The sequence below is a fragment of the Papio anubis genome, chromosome 1 (genome assembly GCF_008728515.1).
Source record: "Papio anubis isolate 15944 chromosome 1, Panubis1.0, whole genome shotgun sequence".
NCBI classification, from domain to species: domain Eukaryota; kingdom Metazoa; phylum Chordata; class Mammalia; order Primates; family Cercopithecidae; genus Papio; species Papio anubis.
In genome coordinates this window covers 110,083,703-110,106,306 of record NC_044976.1, presented here as the reverse complement: position 1 = coordinate 110,106,306, position 22,604 = coordinate 110,083,703, and the positions used below count along the sequence as shown (strand labels likewise).

The 22,604-nt window shown below is 51.3% G+C and overlaps 1 protein-coding gene and 2 long non-coding RNA genes across 4 annotated transcripts; 1 reads left to right on the top strand and 2 right to left on the bottom strand.

The window, feature by feature from the left end:
• Positions 1-533: 533 nt before the first annotated feature.
• Positions 534-8,878, bottom strand: LOC101004498. Its single transcript, XR_159743.5, has 3 exons — positions 8,350-8,878; positions 3,869-4,023; positions 534-2,244 (listed from the first exon to the last, which is right to left on the bottom strand). It is a non-coding gene; the product is annotated as an uncharacterized LOC101004498 (long non-coding RNA).
• Positions 8,879-9,011: 133 nt separating this feature from the next.
• On the top strand, positions 9,012-21,911 carry INKA2 (inka box actin regulator 2). 2 transcript variants are annotated; one of them, XM_009215329.3, is made up of 2 exons: positions 9,012-9,245; positions 20,605-21,911. In XM_009215329.3, exons 1-2 carry the CDS (start codon positions 9,189-9,191, stop codon positions 21,439-21,441), a joined length of 894 nt encoding a protein of 297 aa, XP_009213593.1. In that variant the 5' UTR covers positions 9,012-9,188; the 3' UTR covers positions 21,442-21,911. The 2 variants fall into 2 exon arrangements, with proteins under 2 accessions (XP_009213593.1, XP_009213598.1); XM_009215334.3 differs by lacking the exon at positions 9,012-9,245 and adding an exon at positions 9,263-9,612.
• LOC116269405 lies at positions 13,240-16,866 on the bottom strand. Its single transcript, XR_004176865.1, has 2 exons — positions 16,830-16,866; positions 13,240-15,215 (listed from the first exon to the last, which is right to left on the bottom strand). It is a non-coding gene; the product is annotated as an uncharacterized LOC116269405 (long non-coding RNA).
• Positions 21,912-22,604: the final 693 nt, after the last annotated feature.

Here is a 22,604-nt window from a genome sequence, read left to right as displayed (position 1 = left end):
CCTGGTCCTGGCACACACTGCCTCCAACATTATGCCAGATGGCAGCATTTCCTAGGACTTAGTCCCTGGAGTGCCATCTTTTCTTCCACCCACTAGAAATGTAAACCACACAGCTTGCTTCATGGGCCGTCAGGAAAATGCTAATTCCCAACTGGCCTAGCGCAGCCCACCTGCAAGCACATGGCTCGCTTACAAGGTCACAAGGCCGTTGTAACATCTTCATATCCCTTCCCCACATGCTCAAGCCCTTCCAAGTCATTTCTACTCTACCTAATTACATTTCATGGAACAGGGAGAGGTGGGAGAGATGTTGCTAGCAACACAGAAACAGCAATAGGAGAAGGATAACACTGATACCCTGCTGGCTTCCTCACCTGTCACCCAGTTCTTCACTTGCCAAAGCTAATTTTCCACTCACCAGTGGGTGAGAGCTCATTTCAGACTGTCTGAAATACACACACACACACACACACTCACACACACTCACACATATATGGATACACATTGTGAATAATGCCTCACCCAGGATTTCCTTGTTCTATTTCAGATACCTTCAATGGTGTGTTTATTGACACATCCACCCCTTTCCCATCTCTTTTTCAATAGGGAGGATACTGGGATGGGGATGCTTGTAATGTGGTGTGCACTGAGAGCACAGCTGAGATCCTGTTGGGCCCTGTCTCCTCCCAAGGCACACATCACATCCCAGGTGCACACCAGTAAATGATCAGATTCTGGACGTAGGGAGCCAAGGACAGGGGAAGGAGGAGAGAGGGGCAGAATTGCAACCACTGTCATCATGAAGGAAGCTGGGTGAGCGAGCTGGCACAAGGTGGCAACATTTGCATGAAGAGGACAAACAACTGGAGATAACACTGGGGGCATGCATAGATGTAACACACCAGTCATGCTCTTTCCCTACGGTTACCAGGCGGGGTTTGATCACTATGCATGACCTGAGAAAGACAGACAAACAGCAGACAGACAGACAGGTTGGAGGTACTTAGATAAACAAATATAACAGCCTCCTAAGCTCATCCTGGTGTTATGATTGGCCACACCAAAATGTAACATCTCCAGTCTATCTGATATCATCGAACAGGTTTCCTCTAAGGCAAGGAGTTGGATTCCTCTAGAACACCTGCCAAAGTGGAGTGGAAGGGAAGGACGTCTTGCCTGGGGGCAGTGGTCACTGGGCCTGGGTTTCTGTGCTGATTCTGCCCTTAGCAACCTGAGTGACCTAGGGCAAGTCACTTAACATTTCTGTGCTACACTTTTCTGACTTGTAAAAACACATGCTTGGGTGGCAGATGCAGACTGTTAGCAATTTTAAAACTTTAGAGATCACAGAGGAGAAAACTGAGACCCAAAGAAGTTAAATTACTTGTCCAAAGCCACTTGATGAGGGAGTAGAATGACCGAGAGGATGTGGATTCTGGAACCAGGACCAGTTCCACATGATGGTTCCAGCACACCCCTCATGGTGCCCTCTGGTGATCTACTGTCTCCTCATCTCCCTTCCTCCTCTGCAGAATGGAAGAATAGCAGCACCTGCCTCCCAAGGTTTGGGAAGAATAAATGAGTAGCTGACACAAGGAAAGCCTCCAATATATGTTAGGCTATGCCCATTTTTAGTGATGAACCAGAGGCTCATACCCACAAATCTTTTCTTCCAGTCTTTCTATGAGGCCACACATCCTAATGAAGGTCCTTTTCAGCTCCCAAGTTCTATGATTCTAAGTCGAAAAGATTAAGATGCAAGTTATTTCCAAAACCCTCCAGGCAGAAACACAAAAGCCTATTTGAGGGATTCATTATTCACTTTCTATTGCCTCAGTCACTTTCTATGGATGATGATTCATGGAGAATAATCACAGCAGAGAAGATCTGTCCAATGCTAGGAGAGAAGGCAGTAAAGCCCAAACTCCTTCGCGTGTTCAGCTCCTATTCTCCACTATGAGTCTTCACTTGTTAAGCAGCAGCAATGTTTCTTGGCCTCGCTGCCTTTCTTCTCTTGGGAATTTGAGGCCTTCTCTTGGTATAGACTGTTGCTAGTGCAGTCACTGCCCACCCAGCACCGCTCCTCAAAATGCCAAGGAGTGGGTCCTGCCTCTCTGGCCAAGCAAAAACCCTCACAGAAGCAGCTGTCGCCAATGGCACTGGCTCCTCTCAGGGTGTCCAGGCTGAAATGTTTAGCATGCCCCGAGTTGATGTCTAATCAGAGCTATGCGAATTCTCTGGTTCCTGAAAAACAGCAGAAGAGACTTAAGAGCCAGCCTGGTAGAAGCAAATATGCAGACAGCCAAACTTGAGATGTGACCTCTTTTTCCCCTCACCCCATGGTCTCAGGAGGAGAAGCAGGTGGCTTTTCTTTCCCTCTTGCTAACATGTCTCTCCCTGGCAAGCTGCCAACCACTGGTCCTTGCTTACTGCTAGCTAGTGGAGATGGCCAAGTGGTATGTGATAAAATGAGCCTTTGCTCTGAGTTCCAGGCCACGGTAAGGTTACAGAGCAACCAGCACTGGGCCTCTGGAGTGTCAGATGTTGCAGAATGTCCCAGGAGAGTCCTGGGAATGAGCCATTTTCCTTCCTGCTACAGTTTGCATCCACTAGCATTAGTTTGCACAAATACCATATTTCCCTTAGCTGTGCCCTGGCATTCTTCACGTGTTCTTCGTAGTTCAAAAATAGTTGCTTTTCCTGGCCCAGCATGGTGACTCACGCCTGTAATCCCAACACTTCGGGAGGCTGAGGTGAGCAGATTGCTTGAGCTCAGGAGTTCAAGACCAACCTGGGCAACATAGCAAAACCTTGTCTCTACAAAAAAGAAAGAAAGAAATAAAGGAAGAGAGAGAGAGAGAGAGGGAGAGAGAGAGAGAGAGAGAGAGAGAGAAAGAAAGAAAGAAAGAAAGAAAGAAAGAAAGAAAGAAAGAAAGAAAGAAAGAAAGAAAGAAAGAAAGAGAGAATAAATTGCTGGCATGGTGGCATGTGCCTGTAGTCCCAGCTACTTTGGCGGCTTAGGTGGGAGGATCACCTAAGCCAGGGGAGGTCAAGTGTGCAGTGAGCCGTGATCACACCACTGCACTCCACCTGGTCGACAGAGTGAGACCGTTTCAAAAAAAAAAAAAAAAAATATATATATATATATATATTTGCTTGCCTTTCCAGTAAATATTTGCAAAATGGAAATACTTGCTTCCCAAGTAGCAATGAGATCTTTGCTTAGGCATCATAAGCACCAAGCCCATAGCTCCAAATTATTCCATATAGAAGTGAGTATCAGCCCATAGACTACTTGTTCATTATTTGGACAAATCTAATTTTGCACTTGAAAACTGTTCAGATGAGATAGCCTGGGAGCTATTCATACATGAATTTTACTCAAAATACCATACTGCTATTTCTTCTTCCATCACCTTCCTTCAGTCGCTCTCTAAGAAGTTTCAGCAACTCTATAATTGATAGCCTGATCTTGAAGCCCAGTGACTTTATAAGGAAGTAAAGGTTGTGAGAGTGGTGGTCTGAGTTAGCACTATGGGTAAAAGTACGTGGTGGGCGGATCACGAGGTCAAGAGTTTGAGACCAGCCTGGCCAATATGGTAAAACCCTGTCTCTACTAAAAATACAAAAATTAGCCGGGCGTGGTGGCACACACCTGTAGTCCACACACCTGTAGTCCCAGTTACTCAGGAGGCTGAGGAAGGAGAATTGCTTGAACCCAGGAGGCGGAGGTTGCAGTGAGCCGAGATTGTGCCACTTACTCCAGCCTGGGCGACAGAGCGGGACTCTGTCTCAAAAAAAAAAAAAAAAAAGAAAGAAAAAGAAAAAAATGATGGCAATTCCGTGGATGTGGAACATCAGAACTCACTTCCTCAGTGGCTTTCATCATTTCAATAATCCACTTTAGGGCACCTCCCTCCTGCTTTCTGAAGAGTAGAATAGCTGAATTAGTGTTGTGCTGAAAACTGGGAGAGCACATTCCATCACCAGACAGATGAACCTTTTTGGGTTGAGTCGCTCCATCTGTAAGAGAATGACAACCTTTGTTTGAAGACACCCAAAGTTCATGGAGCTTTTTATGACTACAGTCTTTGATTCCTCCGCCCAGTCCAAAGGTTTTTGTTTTTGTTTTTTTTAATTAAAACCCAAAGTGATTATTTCCTTTGGAACTGAGAGGGTTCCCCAACACACAGGCCACTTCATCCTCCCAGCTGTCCCTCCTGGTATTGGACTTATAAGGGTCAGAGGAGCCCAGTCCTCTGTCTAAGGTAGACAAGGGAAGATGTCATGAAAGCTAGGAGTTAGATTCTTTCAAGAATAGCTGGGCCTCTGTCCAGTTCCTCCCCTACCATCCCAATGTGTTCCCACTCAGACATGTACACAGTCTCTGCTCAGCACCTCTGGGCCAGCCAGTCAGGCAGGGTCCTCTCCCTAGAGAGAAACAGTTCTGCAGTGATATCTGAACACATTCCAACAGCATGTATTTATCTCTAGGGTCAGCCTTTCCTGTTGATGATCAGGCAGCATGTGGTGGGTGATGGGATTGGGATAATAGTTGTTGGCAGCCACAGTCAGGGGCAAGGAATGAGGGCACTGGGAATAGGGCCCCTGCCCTTGGGAGGGTGATGTTATGATGAGGTTTCCAGACTGCTATGTGACCAGGTATCTCTCTCCTTGCACCAGGATGTGCTCTCCAGCTCTCCTGTTGCCAGTAGAGATGAGAAGCTGGACACTGCCTCACTCGGGTATGTCTTCCAGAGCTGGCTAGGACCTGGTGGATAGGGACCTCCAGGTGGGGGCCATAGATCCTATAGATCTGGAGCCAGGAGAATGGCGGTGTTTCCATTATTTAATGTAGGATCTGAGCTCCCTTGGGACACAACTGGTTCTGCCTCTTCATTAGAGCTCATTGATAGGTGTCAGGAGCTTCAGGCTCTGGCAGTGGGACAAAGGGGGCCACCCTCCCTGGCTAGGTTAGGCAGTCAAGTCCCAAGAGTTGACAGCACTGGACACAGTTTCCAGGAGCTGCACCCTCTCTGTCAGGTAAAGTGCCGACCAGTGGAGGGCAAATGGCCACGTACCTTCTGAGGGTTCCACCCCAGCTCTGAACAGCTTTAAGAAAGTATGTTCACAATCAGTCTAAAGAGCTTTGATTTCTTTATTATTTATTTCGAATGAGATAACCTCATCCTTCCTCCAGGCTGAGTTTCGGAGGCGGGTGGGTGGGTGGAAGGGAGGAGGCTGAGCCATCTGATTCCTCTTCAGCAAAAATGAATCATGTCCCCCAGCCCCCATCCTCAGCCCAGAAATATTTATCCATGTTTATATAACCATGGCAACAGGCTTTATTCTCTATCACTTAAATCCTTTTCTAAAAATAAAAAGCAGAAGGCAGCTATTTTTCCTACTTTTTCCACCTGCCTGCTGTGCCCAGATGAGAGTTACCTCTTCAGGAATAAGGTGAGAGAGAGACCCCCACACACACACACACTCCTGGGGTAACATTGGCCTTCTCAGAAGCAAGGGAATAGGTAAGTTGCAATGGCCCAGCACCACGAAAGGACTTCAGAGTTAGACAGTAATTGTCCTCCAAAGTCTTGTGGGAACCACACAGTGATACCACCTCAGACTTGTCTAAAACTTCTCTTTTGAGTTCTGCACTCAAAAGAGTATTATGACTATCAATTTGTTTTCTTGCTATCTCTCTCTACCTGAAAATGGATGGAATGTGAGCTGGCTTTGCTAACAATACATTCTTCATCTGCAAGATGGGGTAAATATTCCCCTGCTCCTGACTACTTCACAGTTAGTTTTCAGAAGAGAGTTGCTTTTTTGAGATGGAGTCTTGCTTTGTCACCCAGGCTGGAGTGCAGTGGTGTGATCTTGGCTCACTGAAACCTCTGCCTCAGCCAGGTTCAGGCGATTCTCCTGCCTCAGCCTCCTGAGTAGCTGGGATTACAGGCGCCCGCCACCACGCCAGGCTAATTTCTGTATTTTTAGTAAGAGATGGGGTTTCATCATATTAGCCAGGCTGGTCTCAAACTCCTGACCTCGTGATCCGCCCACCTCGGCCTCCCAAAGTCCTGGGATTACAGGCATGAGTCACTGTGTCCAACCCAGAAGAGAGTTTTGTAAGGAGTATAAAGTGTTACAGACTCACAAAGGTTTAAACCCATAAGCAGGGGAAATTGAGGCCCAGTAAAAGGAAAGCATTTGTGCAAGGTCATACTCTGTTGTCAGCAGCAAAGAATGACCTAACCACCCAATCTTAGGTTCTTGCCAAGAGATCAGCCCACTTCTTTTGGATTTTCAACCCTAGTCAGCCTCCCAACTTCCAAGTGGATTCCAGCCCATGAAGCCTCAGAGATGGAGAAAACTGGGGCTTACGCTGGACCCTAAAGACTATTTCACCAGGCCAGGCATGGTGGCTTATGCCTGTAATCCCAGCACTTTGGGAGGCCGAGGCGGGCGTATCACGTGAGGTCAGGAGTTTGAGACCAGCCTGGCCAACATGGTGAAACCCTGTCTCTACTAAAAATACGAAAATTAGCCGGGCGTGGTGGCAGCCGCCTGTAATCCCAGCTACTCAGGAGGCTGAGGCATGAAAGTGGCTTGAACCTGGGAGGCGGAGGTTGCCCTGAGCCAAGATCACACCACTGCACTCCAGCCTGGCAGTGAGACTGTCTCAAAAAACAAAAACAAAAACAAAAACAAAACAAAACAAAAACACTATTTCAGCCACAGATCCACAAACGTTTACTTAAAGTTTCTTACATCTGACTACCGTGCTGGAGACTGGAGATGGAACAAAGCAAGGCCCTTGAACTTGGGGAACCATTTTGTGGTGTTTCTCCGCATTAAAGGCCCCCTCTGTGGACTACATGTCAACGCTGGGTCCTTTCTATCCCAGTCCCATAGTATTCAACTACAGAACTTCTTCAGCTGGACTGGAAACCACAACTCTGTCCTTGGGGGCGGCTCTCACTCTGAACATCTGGTGGATCCCATAGAAAGGGATCTCTTGGAGGATTTCTGCCCACAGCTGCAGAAAAGGCAGGAGGGGCAATGCTGCTCAGACTGGTAGGGCCAGAGTTGCCTGGGCTCGGCCAGCGGTCACTGACCAAATTCAGCCCATACTGTGCCTCTTTTTTCTTTTCTGTATGCATTGGCTACAGCTGCCCCAGCTTCGCCCAAAAGGACTCTTGGGGCTAGGCTGAAAGCTGTGGGCAAGAGCTACTGTATAACAGAGGACATGGGGTTGTTAAGTGGAGGCCATTCAACTGGACTCTGCAAACTCTTCTAAAGATTTAATTCTCTCTCTCTCTCTCTCACCCTCCCTCTCTTCTGATCCTCCATTTCTGTCCCTCCTCCCTCCCTGCGCCATGTGTCTGTGTCTCTCTGTATCTCTCCTCCTTCTCTCCCCCGTCTTTTTTTTTTTTTTTTTTTTTTTTTTTAGACGGAGTTTTGCTCTTGTTGCCCAGGCTGGAGTGTAATAGCGCGATCTCAGCTCACTGCAACCTCCGCCTTCCGCTTTCAAGCGATTCTCCTGCCTCAGCCTCCGGAGTAGCTGGGATTACAGGCATAGGCCATCACGCCCAGCTAACTTTGTATTTTTAGTGGAGATGGGGTTTTACCATGTTGGTAAGGCTGGTCTCGAACTCCTAACCTCAAGTGATCCACCCGCTTCCGCCTCCCAAAGTGCTGGGATTACAGGCGTGAGCCACCCGCGCATCTATCAATAGTTAGCGTATCTGGCACTCTTGGCTGCCACCGACGGACCGATCGCGGCACCGGCACCGTTCGTGCCTTCTCTGGTGTTCTTACAGTTGTGCCACTCATAGACCTCAAATCCTGCCTGGGGCAAACTTTTCCCCATTAATTACCTTGAAACAACACGTCGCTAATTGCCTAATTACTCTCTGTGCTCTGCGCCACGGTCCCCGGCTGGCCCGGCCAGGCGCGGCGTCTCCGCGCTGGGAGGGAGCAGCGCTGGCGCACGCGGAGCCGGGCGTCCAGGGCTGGGGCTGGGAAGAGCAACCCCGCAGGTCTGCCGAGCCCATCGGCCTATGGAGCCCATCGGCTGCAACTTCATCCTCCAGGGCCTGGCTGGCGCTCGAACGGTTCCTGTTCGGCTCGAATAACATCGGAGCATCCCAGCCTTTGAGCGCTTCGCCAAAGGCCAGAGCGTCAGCTAGGTTGACTGACGCCGAGCCCTGGGGAGAGAAAGGCTTGCTCCCTGCCCACCCCGGTGAAGGCCCCAGGGAAAACAGGCACACCCCCTACCCCGTTTCATGTTTTCATAAAAATCATCGTCTGAAATTACCGTGCTTACCGTGTGTGTGTGTTTACCTGTTTATCTCGCCTCCCCTTCTTCACCATGTAAGTTCTTGAGAGCAGGGACCTCGCCTATCATACTCAGTATCCCCAGCCCTACAGCCTTGCCAGGGGCGCTGCCGACCCTCGGCGGCTTTGTGTGATAGGCGTGAACCGGCCAAGCGGCGGCGTCTCTGCTCCGCCTGAGAGGGCAGGGCTTCGAGGACCTCACTCTAGGAGTGAGGCGGGAGCCACATTCCCAGGGTCCTCTTCGGGGAGAAAAGAGCTTCTGAGGGACTTCTGGGGATGGCAGCGGAGGGGGTGGGGGTGTTCCCTTCCTGATCGGAGTTTGGGGAAAGGGACTGACACTATGGCACTCTGCCTCTTACTGACATGACACCGCTACCCAGTCCCTCCCAGTAAAAATGTGCTCTCCCTTTATGACCACACGAGGGTCATGTGCTTCGTTGGGGGCCGCCGTACGGCCTGGAATCACGATGTCCTCCGCCGCGCTGGCCGGGACCAGGTGTGTCCCCGCCAGCCCCAGTAGCTGCGCCCGGGTCCTGTGCAAACACCGTGGTAGGGTCGGCCTCGACCGCCCAGCCCGGCCCCCCGGCCGCCCTGCCCATTGGCTGAAGACAGCCCCCCTGAATTCTCATTGGCTGTCCCACTTTTCCCTCCGCCCTCAGCACCGACCGCACGCTGCCAGCCGCGGGGGAAGCGGCTCTAAGTCCCGGGCTCGCAGCGCAGGCTCAGCTTCGCGCGGCTAGCGCTACGGGCGCAGGGGCGGGGAGGCCGCCCGGCGCGCAGTTTCCAGTGGGGCCGGGGTCCCACCCGGGCACTCTCTGTTTGAACCGAACCCGACAAATGGGCGCATGACGATGGAGAGCAGGGAAATGGACTGCTATCTGCGTCGCCTCAAACAGGAGCTGGTAAGAGCGAAGCTGGCTCCCGGGCTGGGAGGACTGCTCCGCCCCGACGGGCACCTGGTCCCCGCCCGGGCACCCGGGGGGCCGGTGCGTAAGCAGGGCGGAGGAGGGCCAGGGAAGAGAGGGGAGGACGCGAGCCGGTAGGCAGAGAGCCGGGCTTGTCCTCAGGAAAGGGGGCCACGAAGAAACTTTGAGCAAAGATTTGTGATGAGACAAGAACAAGTGACAGAGAGACAGAGGGAGCAAGCCAACCAGGCTGAAATGTGACACAGAGAACCCCAGGGAGAAAACAGTGCACGCCCAGAGACGGCCAGGCACTCGGACGCAGTGGGGCCCCCGCACCGCCGACGCGGAAAGCGCGGGAGCCAAGGTCTGGGGAGCGAGACGCGGGCGCCCGGGTGCTGGGCTGCGCAGGCCGGCCTGGAGCGCGCCGGCGGGCGGGGCGCGGGGAAGAGGAGGGTGCTGGGGCCTGATCCCTGCCCGGGCACGAGGTCAGCGGGACTGCTAGCTCGAGGGGACCCGGTACCACCCTGGGCCCCCAGCTCTGCTGGGCTTGGCAGAGCTGGCGCGGCTGCGGGGGCAAACTTGGCCGGCTGTCTGCCTGGGCTTGTCTGCCAGCAGGGAGGGGGCTGGCAGCTGGAAAGGCGGGGGAGGGCCCTGCGCTGGAGGAGGGGCTCTGCCTGGCAGATCGCGAGCGGGAGCTGCGGAGGCCCAGCCAGATGTCAGGTCTGGGCTTGGAGAGTGCACAGGGAGCGTTCGGAGGCCCTGGAGTGCAGGGAGGGGGAGAAGTAACTCAGTCTGGGGAGGGGGAAATATCACCGAAGTCGGGGGAGTGGTGTCCGCTAAAGCTATGTTAGGGAGAGCCAGGTTGATTCTCACTGGCTTCATATACCACTACCCCCGCCCCCACGCCACCTGCCATCTTTCTTATTCCTTCACCCACCGGAATTCAGGCAAATGTTATGCACATACAGCCCCATCTCTGCTTTGCCCATCTCTCCTTCCACCAGGCTCTGTTGTGTCTTTGCCTTCGTCTCTTTTTATCTCTTTTAGTTTGTCTCTCTTGGAGTCGACTCTTCTCAGTCTCATTTTTCTGCTCTCCTCTTTCTTCTTACTTTCCAGAGCCAGGGGCACCCAGGCCACACAACAGCAGACCTGCATCTAGAAAGGGCCAGCTTATGGCTCTCCGGATTCTGTGACAGCCTTTCCCACTCCTGCCTGCAAAGGCTACACTCTTCCTGCTTGGGAAGGAAATTGGCAGTGTGTTAGGGGCCAGCTCTGGGGGTGGGGGCAGAGTTTGAAACTGCAGGTGTTCTCACTGATGCTTCCTGACCAAGTCACCCTGCCACTCTTCCTGTCAGTCCTACTCCAGGGTCTGCCTGCTCACTTCAACCATCATTTCTCTCTCTAGCCCTTCCTCCTGGAGCCCTTTCTGTGGTGACACTCAGATGCAAAAGTTACTGACTCAGAGAGATACTTCTTGAGAGACAGGAATATTCATTGCTGTTCTTTTGAACTTACACCATGCCCCTTCCCATAGTCGTTTGCACATGCTTCTCATGCCAGATTGGGATGGCTGGCCCCAGCCCACACGTACACATACACAATTCTCATTTTTTCCCATTTATGTGTGCAGTACCAGAAAGCAAGCTCAAGGTCATCACAGATAATGTCTGAGGTCCAAGACCCATGCTGAGAAAAGAATCTAATAGAATCCTCCTTTTTGTGCTTCGAGTTGGGGACTACACCACCCACCTCAGGATCTGCCTTAATGGAGGGTTTGTGGGTGTTCCTGGCATGGGCTCGAATTTTTAAATCCTGCTGATTTGCATTTTTTACAGCACTCTAGGTGGGAGGTGGTGAGGGGAGGAAGACAGAGACTACGGATGCCAGGAGAATAAAAAAGGCAACTAGAAATCTGCACTGAGCTGAGCTTCACATCTTGATTTGCACCCCCTCCTGCCAAGGACTTGAGCCCCCAATGCCTGGGAGGAGGAAAGGGAGAGGCTGAAGTCACTGAGCGCCCCATTAGCTTTCATTTGGCCCTTTGTCTGAGCAGCTTCAGCCTTTGACTCTCTTGGAGAGGAAGCCAAATGCCTGGCCTGGATCCCAGAATGACACTCAGATGGGAGAGCTCTGCACTACCCCCCATGGTGCTCCGCCCCCTCCTCAATGCCAGCCTGCTCAGAGATGAGACAGAGCAGAAGGACAGACAGAGCTAGTAGAGTGTCACTTGCTCCCTGACACCTCAGTTCAGTGCTTAGGTAGCTGGGCCAAATCTCAGTGCCTTAGTATCCCCAACAGTAGCAAAAGGGAAACTAGAGCTGAATTAGCCCAGGGTCAGCCCTTTGGCTGCCTTGCCCAGGGACAGTAGGGATTGAATTCAATGCAGCTTGCTTGTGACTGGTGTTGACTTAATACCCTAGGTCACAATGGGGTGGGAAAGGAATACAGTTGGTTTCTGTCATGAGCTAGGGAGCTTTTGCACTGCAAATGGCCCATCCCAGGCAGGATCTCCCTTGCCACCCAGAAGACATTGTGTGCCTGGCTCTGCCCTTAGTTCATGTTTACACAGGCATGGCCTCCTGTAATACTGGTCAAGTTCTATGTTCATTTCTTTCAGTAAATTTCTCTCAAGAATCACACACTCTGCAGACACTGTGGGATAAACCTGCTGGAAAACAAAACATTAACAGGTTGTGAAATTATCTTTGTCAAGGGTGTTTTATGCTCCCCTCCTGCATCCTATCCCTGTCCTTGGCCCAGAAAATCTAGACAAGAAGAGTGTGTTTCTGAAAACCAAAGTAGTGGAACTTCCCAATTCCCTGAAGCAGAAAATGTCATTGTAACAGGTGAGCGCTGAGAGAAAGCTGAGGGTTTGGGGATCCTGGCTCAATTAGTTGATAAGTAGAGAGCTGGCCCTTTCCTTCTGCCTGGAAAGGGAAGGGGATCGGGTTTCAGGGATGAAATGTGGCAGGAGAAGTAGCAGCAGCTGACACACTTCTTCATTAGAATGAGGGCTTGGGGCTGCAACAGCTCAGCAGGGAACACATCTCTTTTCTCCCTCCAGCCGCCAAAGAGGGGCCCTGCCTGAACACAGGCCTTGGGACCAGCTGTTCCATACACACAGCTCCCTTGTGGGCTGCCAATAAGTGGGGTAGACACAGGCACACAGACGAGGCAGATGTATGATGCTCACAGGGCATCCCTCGTGAGTTCAGATCTGTGTAGAACAAATAGAGTGCGTAAAGGCTGAGTGATCAGAGCTCATGAAGTACAGCCAGGCTGGGAAGGCTTCCTGGAGGAGGGAGAGGTTGCAGGAGGCCATCTCTGAGAATGTCTGTCATAGCTGAGGCATGGGGAAGCAGTTCTCTAGCTTTTAGTGGCCACAAGTTCAGGGGTTTCTGGCAAATGGGTAAGGACTGGGGCCTAAAGGCAAAATAAGGAGAAGAAAAGTAGGAAATGGAGAAGATACAGTAGGAACAGCCTTCAGATCTTGGGGCAAAAAGGCAAATTTCCTGAGGCAGAAAAAAGCTTTTGCAAAGGATCTCATAATGCATCTTCTTTGATGTTTAATGTTGGGGAAAGATGACTATGTGACTAGTTAGGCAGTGTGGTCATCGGGAAGAATGCACAGTATAAGATTTGGGGTCAGACCAACTTCAACTCAAATCATGGCCCTGTGTGACCTTAATATATTACTTAACCTCTCTGTGCCTTGGTTTTCTCATCTCTAAAATGGGGGTTTAAAATACCTACTTTATACGGCTACTGTGAAGATCAAATGACAATTTAAGTGCCTCACCAACTGTATGTCCTTCACATGTAGCACGGTGTCTGATGTGTCGTAGGCACTTGGTAAACTGTTGATGATGGATTGATCAGACTGTTTTGCGTAAGAGTCATTCATAGATAGAACATGTTATTGAGTTCATACTGTGTTTAGGGCATTTACTGGGCACTGGCACTATCATTACAAACAGACACAGATCCTGTCTTCAGGGAACACACAGTTTAATAGAAGATATAATAATAACATTACTTGATGTTAACATTGATATGCCAGACATATAATTTATGATGTCATTTAATTGCCAAAACAACACTAAGAAGTTGTACTTTCATTATTCTCACTTTATGAATGAGTCAATAAAGACATGCGAAGGTTAAGTCACTTGGTTAAAGTCATAGAGCTGGTAAGCGGAGGAGCCAGGAGTCAGACCCCACCAGTCTGATTGCAGAGCTTATGTTCTCAACCGGTACATGTATGCAGACCTCTGGGGCAGAAATAGAGGAATTGTGTTATGTAACAAGCACAGGTTCAGTGCTCTGAGAGAGGGAAGTAAACTCCAAATGGGAGATTAGAGAAAGCTTCATGTCTTGGAAGAGGTAGCATTGGAACTAGACTTTGAGGGATACATAGGGACACGCACAGGAGAACAGCAATCCAGGCAGATAATGAAACAACATGAGCAAAAGGTACAGAAGCTGAAGTGGTGGGGATGTCTGAAGAGCAGCTGGAGTTTGCCTAGAGCACAGGGTAAAATGCAGAGAAAGAGTGGGCAACAGTGCTGAAAGAGCTGTCGTGGACACACTCTGGATGTCATGCTAAGGAGTCTGGCCTTTTCTGTATGCATTGGAGAGCAGCCCTGGGATCCAGAAGGTGATATGGGGTAGAGGTGGAGGTGGAGGGAGGGAGGAAATTGAGGCAGGAGGATGAGTTAGAAGGTTATTACAAGAGTCAGCCAAGAGATACTGAAGGCCTGAACCAGAAAGGAAAAAAAGAAGGTAACTTCTTGAGGTCCCTTGGATGTTCGAGGAAGTTGATTGACTGCAATGGAGAGGAGCTAAAGCTGGTCAGAGGGAAGAGGGTTTGCGGAGACTAAGAGGCAAGCTCCAGGAAGAGGCAGCATTGGAATCCCCTCTCCATCTGTCTGCCCCTTGCCTGAGCATGTGACCCCCATAGATGGTTCTGTTGGGAAAGTGGGTCCATCCATTTCACAGCCCTCACTTTCTCCTTTCTTTACCCTCCTCTCTCCTACAGCTCTTGGCACAGTTTCCACTTTACCTTCCTGTTGAGAGTTCCAGCCAAGTGTGAGGGGCTGTGAAGGTCCCTATTCACTGAGCTGGAGAATGGGCCACTTGGCACAGTGGGGCTTTTCCCATTTCCGGCCCTCAGCCTCCTCCTAGCTTCCCCAGGGGCTGAAAGGAACTTTGTGGGGATCTTGTGAGTAATGGGGTGGGGGAAGTGAGGCAGGGCACACAGCCAGGCTCATGGGCAAAGCTGGAGCCTGTGTCAAAGGATTCTGGCTGAGCTGGGAGAGGGCGTGAGATGGATGGAAGGACGGCACAGCTGCGGGATCAGTCGGGGCCCAGGGGAGGGATTGGGAAGGGAGCCGAGGATGCCGGCGTCACATTTTCCCATCCCTGCTCCTCCCTCACCACAAAGGGCCCCAACAGGGCCCAGGGGGAGGGTGCTATCCATGGCCAGCTGACCCCACACAACCTCTGTGGGGCTCAGGGCTGGAAGTCCAGGACGGTGGGATCTGGTTCTGAACCGCATCTTCCCCTCCAACCCCAGGCAGGCAGTTCCTCTTCCCTCTTCAGATGACTCAGTGAAAGGGAGGCCTCGGAGCCCCTCAAAAGGATGACTTCACGTTCTTCCTCCCCATCTGGTGGTCACTGCCCTTTGCACTTCCTGCTGGCTGCCCTGGTTTCTTCTCACAACAATCCCAGGAGACTAAGAGGTCAGGGGTTATGATGACATGGAAAGCTCGTTGGCCTGGAGTGCGAAAGCCAGCCTTGGGGTCCCAGGTCTCTCACTAATAAGCCTCAAGACCCCAGGAACCACTGGTGGTGCTCAGGATGATGGAGGCGATACTCCAGGAAAGCTTCAGTTTAAGATGTGTGTTGATAGGTGCCATCTGTCTACGGCAAGTGTAAACACTTCACACAAGTTCCTTCATAAGTACACTATTTACAGAAACAGATAAGAGATGTGTTCATGGAGACAAGGTCCTGTGTAGATACGGGGAAAATCATGAAGGAGGTCTGGGGAGGAATGCTGGGAAACACTGAGGGAGAAGATGGACCTCCCAGCCCCCTGGTTCCCTAATCCATTACGTGGGGATAACTCCACCTGCCTGGCCTCAGAGTTTAGCTGTGGGGATCAGGCAGTGCAGAGAAAAGGGCTAGTGCTGACACCAGGAGATGTCATCTGAGGTTCAGAACCCCAGGCCCAAAAGGTGGGCGATTTTGCCCAAATGTCATGTGGCCGAGTAAGTCAGGTCTCCAGATGAGTGTGGGGCCCTTCACAAACACCAGGCGGGTGCCTGTCGTGCTACAGCTCTCATACAGTGAGGAACCCAGGGGCTGGTTTCAACTGCAGCCGTGGAGACTGAAGTTTGACATGCAGACTTCCGGAGATGCTGAGGGTGGGGGAGGGACTGTGGGGTGGTGTGGAGGCAAGGAGCTGGTGAGAAGACCTTTCCTGGCTTTTCGCAGAAGGGATTCCCACAATCTTCATTGGAATATGGTTATTAAGGGTTTTACCTTTGATGGTGGAGCAGGTTGGTTCCCTCTCTCTCTCTCTCTCTCTCTCTCTCTGTGTGTGTGAGAGAGAGAGAGAGAGAAAGAGAGAAAGAGAGAGAGAGACTAGGGGTGGGTTAAAAGGAGGTGGCTGTTGGATCCATTCCCCCTCAAACTAATCAGGACCAGGTCGACCTTCCTGTGAATTCTCCCAGCTGACACCTGAGAGCAAGTTAGGTATGATTTGGTGCCTGTTCTGAGGAAGAACCTGAGGCTCCAAGACATTAAGAGGCTCCAGAGGAACTCTGCACCCTGCAGCCTGGAGATGGATTTAGAGCTACTCATGTTTGCTCGGGATTTTGTCTATCTGAGCTGGCCCCTCTCCTTTCCTCTACCCCCCTCACTATCCCCTTTTTTCCTCCTTTTGGTCCTGAGGCAAGGGAAGCCCGGGGACCTGAGAGGGTCCCAAGCTCTGGAAGAAGAAGGCAGATCCCAAGCTTGGCCTCCGACTCTTCCTCCTTGGGTGACGGCATCCCCTGGGGTCAGCCAGGAAAGGCTGTTCTGCTGGCTCCTCTCTTAGTCAAGGCTCCTGCCCCACCACTGCCGTGGTCCTCCCAGGTTCCCCCAACTCCTCCTTCCCTTCTCATCCCTCTCCCAGATGCCTTCTTGCTCTTCAGTGTCGGCACCCTGGATGTGGCTGGGCTGAGTGTGGCTGGGAGTGGGCAGGAGGGTGCCAAGACTTCCCTTCCTTCTCTCCCCAGCCCCTGCATGGGGCAGAGATGGGGAGGGAAAAACAGGATCTTCTCCTTGTGCTTCTCCTTGATTAGACCAGATATAAGGAGCGGAATCCTGTCATGACTATGTGCTAAGTTTCACCAAGGAAAAAATGTTGTGGAGGTACATGGGAAGTCTTAAATTAACAGCCAGAATTCACCTAATGCTTTCTTGGTTTCATGCAGATACACATTACCTCACTAAATCTGCACAATAGCTTATGAGGCAGAAACTGTTATTCCCATTTTAAAGAATGGAGAAATTTGGCTGGGTGCGGTAACTTACGCCTGTTAGCCGAGCACTTTGAGAGGCTGACGTGGGAGGATGGCTTGAGTCCAGAAGATCGAGACCAGCCTAAGCAACATGGTGAAACCCTGTCTCTACAAAAAATACAGAACAGTTAGCTGGGCATGCTGGCCTGTGCCTGTAGTCCCAGCTACTTGGGAGGCTGAGGTGGGAGAATTGCTTGAACCCAGGAGGCGGACGTTGTGGTGAGCCGAGATTGTGCCACTGCACTCCAGCCTGGGCAACAGGGCAAGACTCCGTCTCAAAAAAAAAAAAAAAAAAAAGAATGGAGAAATTGAAAAACAGAATGTAAACAACTTGCCCAGGTCACACAGCTACTACATGGCAGAGCTGAGATTTGAACTTTGTTCCAAGTTCTTAACCAATACAGAATATTATTTTGCAGATGGGTGCAGTTTCAGCACTTGCTTACTTACATAGGGCCTCTGTTTTATGGGCAGCTTGAATTCATGCATACCCACACATTCATTCTCACTGGAAAACTGTGCAAAATGTCAGCATTATTTCCTCTGGATTTTTCCACACTGGAAGAGATTGAATGGGGTCATTTCATTCCTCCCTCTACCTCCGACCTGGGCTGGGTTTAGCCTTCTGGAAGGAAGCCTGCCAGTTCGGACTCCTTGCCTCTGGATGAAACGAAACCTTGGGAAGCAGCCCTGGCTCTTTCTCCCTGTGCAGTGAGTTACTATCTGAGGGTAGCAAGCAGCCTGGAGGGTGATCTGGGGTGGTCAGTGGTATTCAATATATGTTTTATGCGTATGTAGCAAGTGCCAGGTGCTAGCGAGGTTCTGGGCTGACATGCTGATGTATAGATCTCAGCCCCTGTCCTCAAGGAGTAGATACTCAATACATATTTCACAAGGGACTGAGCATTTAAACGCATAGAGGACATGGGGTGAGTACATAAATGGCAGGACTACAGGGAAGAGCATATTAAATATCACAGAAGATTTCTAACAGGAGCATGGGGGGTATGTCTCAGGGAGTAGGGATATGCGTGGAACTGAAAGTTGAAATACTGTCCTGGAGGATCTTGACTGCAGGACCAAATAGTTTGGATTTGAGTCTGGGCATTGGAGAGCCATGAAGATGACAGAAGATGTGTGCTGGGAAGACTGATCAGGTGCTCATGTGTCTGGCGGTTCGGAAGCCGTCTAGGAGGCTTCTGCAGCATTCCTGAGGATGGAAGGAAAGATATGTGACATTTGCGGGAGGAAAAATCCAACATGAGTAAGTTGGACAGGAGCAGGGGTAGTTGAATGGAGAGGCCAAAAATGACTGAGGCTCTAGGTAGGGAAGACAAGGAAAGTGGTATTGGAGGAAGGGAGAGAATAGGGAAGTCAGAGGGAGAAGCAGCTTGCAAGGGAGGAGCTGAGTTTGGTTTGGGGCTTAGAGTCTCCTCTGACTCTGCTCTAGGTCTTAGTAGCTGTAGCTGAGTGCTTCCAAAAGGAAGGGGTCAGGAGAGTAGAAGCAAAGAGGCCAGAGAGAGGGGCTGTCAACATGTGCATCTGTCCCACAGGCTCCGTGTCCGTTGCTGCTGCTGCCACCGCCGCCACTCAAATGGTGTAAACTCTGGCAAATCCCAGGGCTGTCAGGGCCTGGAACTGCCATTTCTTCTTGCCTGTCTTGGGGAAAGTGCATAAAGCATGGGCAATCTCCACGCCCCAGCAAAGGCCTCCTTGCCCTCAAGGGCAGTCAGCCCTCCACTGTTCTTTAGTGTTGCTTCTGCTGGCTTATTGAGAGCCTGGCTGGAATCTCCCATCCCCAGCAGGGCCAGGGTTGGCAGGGGAGGATTTGACCCAGAAGCCTGAGAGGGTCAGCCGTAGCCCAGCCCGGCAGAGCCTCTGTGCCTGCCCTTCCGATCCCTCCACCTTCTGCGTTTAGCTCTATGCATTAAGACAAGCTTGGGAGGTAAGATGATCCCGCGGGTCTCTGGGGGGCTTAAGAAACAGATGGCCCCCGCACAGGAGGTTTGCTTTTGGTAACTTGATCAGGAGCTGGGGAGGGAGCTGGCAGGACCAAGGCAGCTTGGGCCCAGGAACTGGGAACCTTGTGAATGTTATCAGACACAGTCCCCCCGCCCCCATGCAGCCTCCAAATTCGGCCCTCACCCAAGTCAATCTCTCAGCCCCTTCCAGCTGGCAGCCGGGACTCAGGCCTTAGACACCCACAAAGGGGCTGGGAGAATTGGCCCCCAGCATCCCACTCTGGCTTGGCCAGGGCAGCAGAGCCAACTGGGCTGAGAAGGCAGGAAGAGTGTTGAAGCCAAGTCTGAGAACAGCTGAGAGAGGACAGGTGTTTGGCAGGGAGAGGCAGGCTGAGAAGCACTGGGTTTTCAGCAAACAGGAGTTTCCTGGCCTCCTTGTCTCCCTTCTGACCAGTCAGATGTGAACAGCAATTGCAGGAAACCCCAGGCCTACCCTTTCTCTTGGGGAATTGGAGCTCTTCCTTGTCTCTTAATGCCCTTTTCAGCCCTTCTTCACTGTCCTATAGAGGACAGAGTAGCCTTAAAGTCCAGCTCTGGGTGCAGGTAGCACACACCTGTGGTCCCGGTTACTCAGGAGGCTGAGGCCAGAGGACTACTTGAGGCCAGGAGTTAGAGGCTGCTGTCTACTATGATTGTGTCTGAGAGTAGCCACCACTGTGCTGCAGCCCAGCAAACATAGCAAGACACTGTCTCCAAAAAAAAAAAAAAAAAAGCCTAGCTCCACTGCCCAGCCATCTCGAGTCTCGAGGTAGTATAGGTTTGGGTATTCCTTATCTGAAATGATTAGGGCCAGAAGTGTTTTGGATTTTGGAATATTTGCATATGTATAATATCTTAGGGATGTATAAGAAGATACCTTAGGGATGGGACCCAAGTCTAAATATGAAATTTATGTTTCATATACATCTTATACACATAATCCAAAGGTAGTTTTATACAATATTTTAAATAATTTTGTGCATGAAAGAATTTTGACTGTGTTTTGGCTACCACTTACCACGTGACGTCAGGGTAGAATTTGCCACTTTCGGTCATATTGTGTCTCAAAGTTTTGGATTTTGGAGCATTTTGGCTTTCAGATTCTTGGAGTAGGGATGTTCAACCTGTATTTGGTAGTTAGGACTACAGCATCTGGAGTGGGACAGTACCGTGTTTGAGTCCCAGCTCTATGAGCTGTGTGACGTTACGTAAGTTACTTCACCCCTTCCAGCTTACTCATTTGTTAAAAAGAGAAAATAGCAACCTCATAGGATCTATATAAAGATGAAATGAGATGAAGCACATAGAGTCCTTAGCACAATTCTTGTTACAAAGCAGAGGAAGAGGGCTCAGACTCAAAAAAGGATGCGGATGGCCACTACAACTCTGTACACTTCAGGCTGATCTCAGTCCCACCTCTTACTACCTTATCTTGGGCAAATTACCTGTGAAATGGGAACAGTACTAGTCACTACCTCATAGGGTAGTTGGGGAGATGAAATATGTGTGTGGGGTGTGTGTGTGTGTGTGTGTGTGTGTGTGTGTGTGTGTGTATGGGGTGGGGGGAGCCTTCTCAGGACAGTGCCTGCCTTAGCTAGTTAGCTACCATTATTATTTCCTTTACCCAGCACTGATCTGCACTGCACTAGGCTATAGAGAGATGGGGCTGGTGGCAGGCTGGATGACCCTGGAAGTGCATGTTTCAGTGGGGGACCTAGGTTCAGGGCTGGGAGAGGCACTGCTGCCCCCTGTGGCTCATAGGCCCCATGCTTTCTCTCTCCCTCGCAGATGTCCATGAAGGAGGTGGGTGATGGCTTACAGGATCAGATGAACTGCATGATGGGTGCACTGCAAGAACTGAAGCTTCTCCAGGTGCAGACAGCACTGGAACAGCTGGAAATCTCTGGAGGGGGTCCTGCACCAGGCAGCCCTGAAGGTCCCAGGACCCAGCGCGAGCATCCTTGTTGGGAGGGTGGCAGGGGTCCTGCCAGGCCCACAGTCTGTTCCCCCTCTGGTCAACCTTCTCTTGGCAGCAGCACCAAATTTCCATCCCATAGGAGTGTCTGTGGAAGGGATTTAGCTCCCCTGCCCAGGACACAGCCACATCAAAGCTGTGCTCAGCAGGGGCCAGAGCGAGTGGAACCGGATGACTGGACCTCCACGTTGATGTCCCGGGGCCGGAATCGACAGCCTCTGGTGTTAGGGGACAACGTTTTTGCTGACCTGGTGGGCAATTGGCTAGACTTGCCAGAACTGGAGAAGGGTGGGGAGAAGGGTGAGACTGGGGGGGCACGTGAACCCAAAGGAGAGAAAGGCCAGCCCCAGGAGCTGGGCCGCAGGTTTGCCCTGACAGCAAACATCTTTAAGAAGTTCTTGCGTAGTGTGCGGCCTGACCGTGACCGGCTGCTGAAGGAGAAACCAGGCTGGGTGACACCCATGGTCCCTGAGCCCCGAACCGGCCGCTTACAGAAAGTCAAGAAGCGGAGCCTTTCCAAGGGCTCTGGACATTTCCCCTTCCCAGGCACCGGGGAGCACAGGCGAGGGGAGAATCCCCCCACAAGCTGCCCCAAGGCCCTGGAGCCCTCACCCTCAGGCTTTGATATTAACACAGCTGTTTGGGTCTGAATCCTAGAGACAGAAAGTTGACTGAACCTGAAAGGGCCAGGTCCCAGTGCTGGGCCCCTGGGGAGGAGGGAGGGTGGGCGGTATGGCTCCCGAAAGCCCAACTCCAAGTTCCTTTCCCCCAGAAAGCAGGGAGAAGCCAGAGCTCTTGGCTCTGGGCTGAAGGGAATGTGGTTGGGAGAGGCTGTCTTGCGGGCTGGCTGGTGGAGCAGGTAAAAGTAGCTGGAGAGCGAGCTGTGTGTGTGTGTGTGTGTGTGTGTGTGTGTGTGTGTGTGTGTCTGTCTGGCATGCACACACTCACTTTGGGGCTGGAGGTGACAGTAGGTGAGGGCAGGGGAGGAGATCAGAAAATCCCTCTGACATCTCCACTGCCCCCGAAGACCTCCGTTGAACATTCTGTATGGAAAAGAGCCCTGAAGCATCAGGTTTCCCAGATAGGCCCCCGAATAAAGACCTGTCTATGGCTCTCCCAACCTTCTGTCGGCTTCTTTGGCAAGACATTGCTCTAGGCACAGGGACTGAACCCCAGGCCTCCTGGGACTGGAGCAGCAGTGAGGCAAAACCTGACCAGTCATCCCTTCCTGCCTTGGAGGTTTCAGTCCATACCTGGACCCTGAGAAAATTAGCTAAATGAGTACAGTGTGTAAGGAACAGCCGGGGAAGCCCTAGACACTCCCCCATGCACACGGGAGGAAGGATGTAGACATAGCATTGGACCGTTTGAATGCCTTTTCATCTCCATGGTCCCATTTGAAAGTGAGTGAGGCAGGCAGGCATGATCCCATTTTCCAGATAAGGAAACAAGCCTAGATACGCTACCTGTCCAGGAACAACTGCAGCCAGGAGGCAGAAGAGCCTAGGCCTGACTGCAGAGTAGAAGCTGGACCCTGGAGTTACACACTCCTCCCCAACTGTTCGTAGCGCCCTGCAGGCCAGGCGCAGTGGCTCACGCCTGTACTCCCAGCACTTTGGGAGGCCGAGGCAGGCGGATTACCTGAGGTCAGGAGTTCAAGATCAGCCTGGCCAACATGGTGAAACCCCGTCTTTACTTTAAAAAATATAAAAATTAGCCAGGCGTGGTGGCACACGCCTGTAAACCCAGCTACTCGGGAGGCTGAGGCAGGAGAATTGCTTGAGCCCGGGAGAGGGAGGTTGCAATGAGCCAA